Source organism: Heteronotia binoei, chromosome 5, assembly GCF_032191835.1.
Source record: "Heteronotia binoei isolate CCM8104 ecotype False Entrance Well chromosome 5, APGP_CSIRO_Hbin_v1, whole genome shotgun sequence".
NCBI lineage: Eukaryota > Metazoa > Chordata > Lepidosauria > Squamata > Gekkonidae > Heteronotia > Heteronotia binoei.
This window is the reverse complement of record NC_083227.1, coordinates 73,253,676-73,262,527: the sequence shown is the minus strand read 5'-3', so window position 1 is coordinate 73,262,527 and position 8,852 is coordinate 73,253,676. Positions and strand designations below refer to the sequence as shown.

Genomic DNA, 8,852 nt, shown 5'->3' with positions numbered 1-8,852 from the left:
TGCTGAGAAATACATTCTTTCCTTTGGCAAAAATTCATACATTACTGTCAAAACGTGGTAGAATTAGCAAACATAGAATTTGGCTGGTTTTGTAGAAGTGATTTGCGGCTCTACAATGTCCATACATTACAATTCCAAGTCACAGAATGTGGTTGCTACCAAGATGAAGATTTTTTTTTTAAAAAAAATAGTTTCTAGCCCTTATGATTACGCAGTATGTATTGATAGATTTTGCTGAACTGCTGGGATCAAACATCAACAGAATGTGGTCAGCTTACAAGGTATCAAAGAAATAAGTATGTGTAAACAAAAGCTTTAAACCACTAAGAAGATGCAAATTTCAGTTAATGAATGATGTCCTTTCCAGGTCATAAATACTAGTTTCTTTGTATGATTGTCACTCTCTTTCCATCACACACTCTTGATCATCCTGGGATGTGTTATGTGTTCCAATTGCTCTTTGCCAAGAAGAGAAAAAGCATAAATCTGCTTGCACAGTTTCTTCAAGGCAGAAGATTGGGCTACAAAAGTTTGATGTTTGAGGGCAGGGGAATGCAGAATTCAGCAATCATTTGGAAGCCACTAACCCCCCCCCCCCCTCAAAAAAGCCAGAGAAATCTGCAAGCAGTGTTTGTGATCCTCTTCACAGCAAATCAATCCCCAAGAGCTGTATCTTACCCTGGCCTCCCCCTCGTCAGTAAATACCGAAAATAGGAAAGCCGCTTTTCATTAGTGCTTGACATTCTTTTATGTAGTCTGATTGTCAACACAAAAGGAGAGTAATTAAACTGCAGCTCCAATCTGGGCTAACAGATGGGGCTCTCCCTCAAAGCTTTTACCATGCAACTAAATTGTTACTATAAGAAATCAACATCTAATCTATTCACTTCAAAGAGGACCCATATGCCTCTCACTTATTCAGACTACTAGGATTGTGTGGAGGGAGGGACAAAAAAAAGATCTACTTAACAAAAGAAATTGGATGAAAAGCATGGAACACACCATTTATGCCTTCTGTTTGGATGGAGTAAAATTACTAATGAAATTAAATAATTAAGAGGTGGGGAATACACAGAGTAGCTCAGATGCATTTATATAGAGACTCTAGGAAACTGTAAACAAACAAGAAAATCAGAGTGAGAACCAAAAGGATGCAAAGCACAGCATCTCTAAATGCCCTTGAATTTTGCTGAGAAATTGCCTCCCGTAAGCACCCTCTATCGCAAACTGAATATGACGATCCCTTGAGTTTGAAAACTCTTCTGCAAATTTGATGCTGTATTGCAGAAGTATGAAACTAATTTTGTTATGAGGGATGGATCTGACATAAATGTTACTTCGTCAGGCTGGACATTGTATGCCAACTTTATAAAGGACATGGGCAAACCCAATTAACAAAACTATTTTTTACTCAAAATATAAACATGCTTTAAACACTAACACTTTTACATTGCTTCTTTAAAGAATCTCCCTGATGCCCATCCTCCCACTTCCACCGCCCATTGCTCATTAAGCACTGGGACAGTATACAGGGACATAAAGCACAGCCTCTGCCATCTGGCAGTCAAGGCGATGACCAGTCACCTGCAGACCAGATAGAAGCCCTGGGCAGGTCAATTCCATCCCATGGGCCTTATGTCTGACACCCCTGCTGCAGTGTACACTGCTTACAACTGCTTATTCCTGAAGTTCACGGGGTGATCTTGGCCCTTTGACAATTTCTCATCCTCATTTTCCTCACAGGGTGGTTGGGAAGGTCAAAAGGAGGAGTAGGAGAGGTACAGGATAAAAATGTGGTTGAAAGGTGTAACAACGGTTTAACCAAACACTAGCATCAGGATTGGTTGGCTTTAGGGATGCATGGATATACTTTTGCTTGATTCCATTTCGTTTTCATGTTGTCTCTGTGAGCCTTTTTATTTCTCCCATATTTCATGGTTGATATTTCTGATTCTCTTGTTTCTTTCACAGCATTTTTTTTTGCCAGGATACTCCATGGATACAAAAATAAGAGTAGTCATCCATTTTAGTGGTAATGTATCAGATATTGTTAGTAGAGTCTAGGGGGGAAATCCAGGGAAAAAAAAATAATTCTAAATCATTCTATGGGAATCCATGTCAGAAACTTTCTAATCTAAACTGTATATTTGCAAAATCTGGTCAATTTGAAATATTAGATTTGAAATACTAGATTTGAAAACATTAACATTTTTCATGATCTCTATCACAACTCCAGAAAAGAAAATGTCAGTCAGAACCATCTAACTGGAATGTCTTTTAAGGAGAAAGCCTTTCCCCATACTTTGTGTAAGAGAAAAATATTATTTACTTATTTTATTTATAGCACACCCTGAGATTCAAGGAGGGTTAACAGAATATGAAAAGATAATGTGTGAGGCAGGTCACAGAAACACTCTGAAGTACTTTGACTTGTCTGAAAATGTCAAGTGTAAATTGTGTTCCCCTGAATAGATTGATCTAAAATGACCTTTTGGGAAGTGGTAGTTGGGAATCTTTATATAACTTTGCCCATTCTTTCTACACAATGCCTGGGATTGAAAGAGTAATTTAGCCTCATTCTAGGGGATTAGGCTAGGCTACTGTGATTTTGATTTACTTCCTTTGAATAGCTGACCCCACCAAGATATACCACAACATGTTTTGAAGTTCAAAAGCAGGTTGCCCTGCAACCCAGGGCAGGGTGGATTGGCAACCGCTTTCAGATTTGAATGATAAAAATCAAATAAAATCCTAATCTTGGACTCAGGAAACACATTTCAAGGCCTTTGGATCTGTATGTTTATTTGCCACATAGCTTGAGACATACTGTGCCTGATTCTTTAGAACTTTAACTAATGCAGACAGCCAAGTTCTAGTCCAGAGAGATCTTAGTCCAGTATACCGATCTTCTTGCTAGGATCTTTCAATGTATCTGAAGAAGACTGCATGCACATGAGTTTATACCTTGAATAAAACTTTGTTGGCCGTTAAAGACGCCTCTGGACTAGGACTCTGTTCTGCTGCTTCAGACCAACACAGCTACCCACCTGACTAGATCTTCTTGCTGGTTTACTTGGCTGGGGAATGAAGAGGTGGCCTATTGCGCCACCTAATGGATGAAACTAAACCTGCGGCACTATCTAGACTGGAGCAATATATTTTGCTCATGAATGACTCTGTGAAGCTGACGGCGGCTTCTACTCCTCCTCCCCCCCCCCCCCCTTTCCTCCTCGCTGTCCTCCTGGATTCATTTGAGATCAAACTTGTGAAGAAGCTAGATGTGTGTCACAGGGATCAAAAACTCACATGAAATTCTTGGATAATCTCCTCTGGACAAGATTAGCCTTCCATATTCGGTTGAAACAGGAGGAAAGAATCCTTCATGCGAGGAGTTTTCAGAAGAAAGGTACGAGTTAGAGGTAAGAAGATAGAATTCGTTTGCAACTTGGAAAGGGGTATATAGCAAATATGAGCACCATATGTCTATGCATGTATAATTGTTGGCTGTTTGGGGGACAGGTGGCTCTGTCCTTATCACCTTTATCTGCATGCAGGTGTTTTTTTTTTTAATAATATGAAGATGCTGGAACAAACACTGCAGCTCCTCAGGGACTCACAGCCAATGAGCAATGCTTTAACATTGCTTTAAAGTAAACTGGGATGAAGTGTGGAAATGAATGAAACCCTCCTCTGTGAATGAGTGCCCAAGGGGAAAAGCACTATTTTGAGAAGGGTTTGGGAGGATGGTCGGGATGAATGGTAGTGTGGTTTTCCAGTAAAACTCCTTGCCTTGTTTTTTCTGTAATTGGAGGTGGAGTTCAGGAGAAACATCTTGAAGATGTTGGGAAGATAACAGCATGGAGCTGGATTCTGAGATCTTTCCTGCATCTGACCTTCATCAGGACAGCTAAGTCTGCAGGTGGAAGCTCGAAAAGTCATTCTTGTGAAAAACAAAAGAAAAGCACAAGCCCCACAGCGTGTGGACTGGATTAAAAAGTATCTGAGGAAAAGCCCCAAATGGGACTAAAGGACATTACAGGGAAAGGAAAGAAGAACTGAAAGGCCTGGTCCCCAGAAGGGAGAGGCTCTAAAGAGGACTGCTGTGCACTGCAAGAGGCTCCCATATCTCAGATCCTGCCTAGCCAAAGGCATTGGATGGAAAGGAGTCTGCAATGGATTCTCCATGCTTACTGGGCAATGATCTGTACTCTTTTTTAAACTGCTCCCTGAACAACTCCACCTTGGAGAATCAAACGTGTCAGACGAACAGAACCAAACAGATAAGGAATGAGGAAGTGGCCAAAGTGGAGGTGGCTGTGCTCTGCCTCATCTTCTTCCTTGCTCTTACTGGGAACCTGTGCGTGCTGCTGGCCATCCACACCACCCGTCACAAACACTCCCGCATGTATTTCTTCATGAAGCACCTGAGCATTGCGGACCTGACTGTGGCTATCTTCCAGGTCTTGCCTCAACTCATTTGGGACATCACTTTCCGGTTCTATGGGCCAGATTACCTCTGCAGGCTGATCAAATACCTGCAGGTGGTGGGAATGTTTGCTTCGACTTACATGCTCTTGTTGATGTCCCTGGATCGGTGCTTGGCTATCTGTCAGCCCTTGAGATCTTTACATAGGAGGTCTGACCGGCTGTCTGTCCTCCTCACTTGGATGGTGTGCCTCCTCTTCAGCATCCCACAGCTCCAGATATTTTCCATGAGGGATGTGGGCAATGGGGAGATTGATTGCTGGGCAAAGTTCATCCAGCCCTGGGGTTCTAAAGCATACATCACCTGGATAACCTTGACTGTGTACATCATTCCTGTGCTCATGCTGAGCATCTGCTATGGGTTGATCAGCTTCAAAATCTGGCAGAATGTGAGGCTGAAAACAATCCATGAGACCAACACAAACCTGGCCTCTGGCCATTCTCACAGGGGCACCCTCTCCAGGGTCAGCAGCGTGAAACTCATTTCCAAAGCAAAGATCAGGACGGTGAAAATGACCTTCATCATCGTCTTGGCTTTCATTATGTGCTGGACTCCTTTTTTTATTGTGCAGATGTGGATTGCATGGGATGAGGATGCTCCAAAGGAAGGTACAGTAAGCTGCCTTTCCTTTCCTGTATCTATACCAACTTCATGCCATTAATTCAGAGAATTGCCACACAGTAATTTCTTGAAAATATGGATGTATTTTTACCTGCTCTCATTATTGGGACAGTTGCTTTGCAGTATAAGAGATAACAGCAATATAAAGATTTAATAGATTTAATAGGCATTTCAGCATATATATACATGACTGCCCTCTGATAGTATTTAAGTAGTGAAAGTAGAAGATCACTTCCGAGGTGGAGGAAAGATGAGAGGTGGAGGAAAGATGAGAGGTGGATCTTGACATTTGGGGATTTATTTACTTGACCCTGGTCAAGTTATCTGATGCCTTCTTTCCCTTACCGTCTTGTCTGTAGAATGGGACGCTTGGATGTTTCAGAAATGATGTTCTATGACAGAGAGGTAAGGAATCTGTTTCCCTTATGGTGGCACTTTCTGTGAGCCTGTTCTGTCAGAGGAAAGTCTGTTGTGTCAGTGGAAAGTATCTGCGCCAGAGGAAAGTGCTGTCACTCATGGAACAGAATTGCAGGGTCCAGCCTTATGTTATTGCATATAGAGCTTCAGCAAAGTTGCTCTGGGTCAGTCCTGAAGGGGTACTTGACAAAGTGATGATACTGTTAAATTTCTTGATGTTGGGATGCTGTGAGGAAGCCAGAGGAATTCTGTGAATGGGTTGCCAGGTTGACCGCAGTGACTGATGAATTCAGAGCTGATTTGAAGGCTAGCTGTTTTCCAGGTCAAGGACTGGGATTGCTGTGTGGGTCTTAAATAAAGACAGATGTATAGCAGTGGCCTTTCTTTAGTAAAAAGAAACTGCTGGTCCCGTTCTTTTCCACTTGCAAGCTTCTTTCTAACTTGCTTACAATGGGGAGGTTTAAGTGCTTTTCTAGCATGTGGACGCACGTTGAGCATAACTAGCTGAGGAAATATGACTTGATTTCTTTATTTTTAACTTTTACATTGTCTCCCTAAAGCATGGAGAAGCCTCATTCCAAACTTGCCCCTCTGAAAAATCAGTGCCAATGCCATATGGCTGACTGGTCAATCATGTCTCATCCCACAGGAGTCTTCAGTTCTCAGTTCCAAATGAAAGATGCTGAGGCGAGACTGTTAGCATTCCAAAGCACTTGTTTTCACTTAAGTAGTTTAAGGTTACCTTTCCAACCTCAACTGCCTTCGGCATATAGCTTGCAGACTTTGGCAATCAAAATCAATCCTACAGAGTGACAACTTGAATCTATGGGGTTCACACATGCAGGGTTATTACTTAATAAGTGTAACATGGTGGGGTGACTATCGTGTATGAATGAAGCTCCACAGGTCAAATGTCACAAACAGAAATTTCATATCATACCAGGGTTGCCAGGTTCCCCTGGCTGATCATGGTGGTTGGGGGGCTAGAGTTGCCAACTCCAGATGGGAAACTCCTGGAGATTTGGGAATGGAGCCTGGACAGGAGTCTGCCACAAAGCACCCTTCAAAGCATCCATTTTTTCCAGGGGAAATGATCTTTGTAGTCTGGAAATGAGCTGTAATTCTGGAGGATCCCCAGGTCCCATCTGGAGGCTGGCATTCCTATACCATACTTTGCACACTCAGCCACCTCTCTCTTCTCTCTCTCTGTATTTTCATGGATACTGCTGTTGGAGATCAGAAATAGTCTGAAATCTTTCATGAGAAGCCAAGATTTCCTTCCTTCCTTCCTTCCTGCTTCACTCAGGAATCCCATGTATTTCCCTTTGCCACAGACAGTGGCAGCCCTGGCACAGGAAATCCAGTGGCTGCAACTGTTTTTTCTGCTCAAACATAGTATGAGACAATGCAGGCTGGAGTTCACACCAGGAAGATATTTATTTATTTATTTAAATATTTATATGCTGCCTTTTGTTCCAGTGGAACCCCAAATGGATTACAACATCATTCTTCTTGCCTCCATTTTATGCTTTTATCAACAACACTGAGTGACTGGCCACTTGCAAGCATCTACAATTGAACGGGGACTTGAACCTAGCTATCCCAGATCTTTGTCCTCTCTATCCAGTTAGGGTTGCCACTCCAGGTATATCCTGGCCACTAGCAGGGGATGGGGGGTAGGGTTGCCAGATCCAGACTGGGAAACTCCTGGAGATCTGGGGATGAAGCCTGGGGAGGACAGGTGCCTCAGTGGGGTAGAATGCCATAGAGTCCACCCTCCAAAGCATCCATTTTATGTGGGGGGGGACTGATCACTGTGATCTGGAAATGAGTGGTAATTCTCAGGTCCCACCTGGAGGATGGCATCCCTATCCACTACATCAGGGCTCCTCCCCTTTTTTTGTAGCAGGAACTCCTTTACATATTAAGCCACACACCCCTGATGTAGGCAATCCTCCTGGAGCTTACAGTAGACCCTGTACTAAGAGCCCTGTAAGCTCTTGGAGGATTGGCTACATCAGTGGTGTGTGGCCTAATATGCAAAGGAGTTCCTGCTACAAAAAAACCCTTGCACTACACCATGCAAATTCTTAATAAAATATTGAAAAATCTGTGAACTGGTCTTCAGCACTGTTTTTATTGTCTGATAGCAGCTCTAGGGCCCCAAACTTAGACTGTTGCTACAGTAGGAGGAGACAGGATTTAACTCATCTAACTACATGCACTGAGGACAATTTCCCCCACTGAAGCTTTTATTTATCTTATGGGTGTGTGTGAACTGTTCAGTATGCCATGCATGCTGGTAGAGATTAGGAAAGCTGTGGACTCTCAAATCCTATTTAACATTTAAAAACATGTTGGAGATCCATTTATATTGTCTTTTTTTCTATATAGCCTTTCACTTGGTGCTGAAAATGGTTCAGTTAGTGGTAAGGTTGCCAGGTCCTACCTGGCTGCTGGTGAGGGATTTTCCTATGGTGCCATAGAGTTTTATACCAAAATGCTAAAGTGTCCCCTGCAATACATACCTGATGTGATTACGCCACTTCCAGGTGATGTCATTGCACCCGGCACATCAGAAGCTGTTGGAGCTCTTTGGGGGCGGGGCTCCTCCATCAGCCAATCCTGTGCTGACAGGTTGAAGGTAGGGTGGCCAGACCGTCCCGGGCGCCCGGGAATGTCCCGGTTCTGGCCCCCTATTCCCGCCTCCCGGGCTGGCTATACCGGGACCATTTAGAGGTCCCGGTTTAGCCAGCCCCAGAGGCGGTGGGCCGCGGGCGCCGGCGGGGAAGGCGGCGAGTGAGGGAGGGAGCGTCCCTGCGCGTGCGCAGGGCCCCTGCACACGCGCAGGGACGCTCCCTCCCTCACTCGCCGCCTTCCCCGCCCGCGCGCAGGGCCCGGCGGCGGTGGCGGAGGCCTCTCCGCGGCCTCCGCTGGTCGCTGGAAGCCCTCCAGAGACTCTGGAGGGCCTCCAGCGACCAGCGGAGGCCGCGGAGAGGCCGCGGAGCAGCCGGCGCTGGTCCCGGAAGGCCTTCCAGAGACTCTGGAGGGCCTTCTGGGACCAGCGCCGACCAGCGAAGGCCTCTCCGCGGCCTCCGCTGGTCGCTGGAGGCCCTCCAGAGTCTCTGGAGGGTCTCCAGCGACCAGCAGAGGGCGCGGAGAGGCCGCGGAGCAGCCGGCGCTGGTCCCGGAAGGCCTTCCAGAGACTCTGGAGGGCCTTCCGGGACCAGCGCCGACCAGCGAAGGCCTCTCTGCGGCCTCCGCTGGTCGCTGGAGGCCCTCCAGAGACTCTGGAGGGCCTCCAGCGACCAGCGGAGACCGCGGAGAG

At 45.2% G+C, this 8,852-nt stretch overlaps 1 protein-coding gene across 1 annotated transcript in view; it reads left to right on the top strand.

Annotated features, from left to right (window-relative positions):
- Window positions 1-3,948: 3,948 nt before the first annotated feature.
- Window positions 3,949-8,852, top strand: part of OXTR (oxytocin receptor) — a 31,577-nt gene continuing 26,673 nt past the window's right edge. The window contains exon 1 of the mRNA XM_060239601.1: window positions 3,949-5,094. Coding sequence (XP_060095584.1) covers window positions 4,173-5,094 — 922 coding nt within the window. The 5' untranslated portion in view covers window positions 3,949-4,172. The remainder of the gene's footprint in view (window positions 5,095-8,852) is intronic.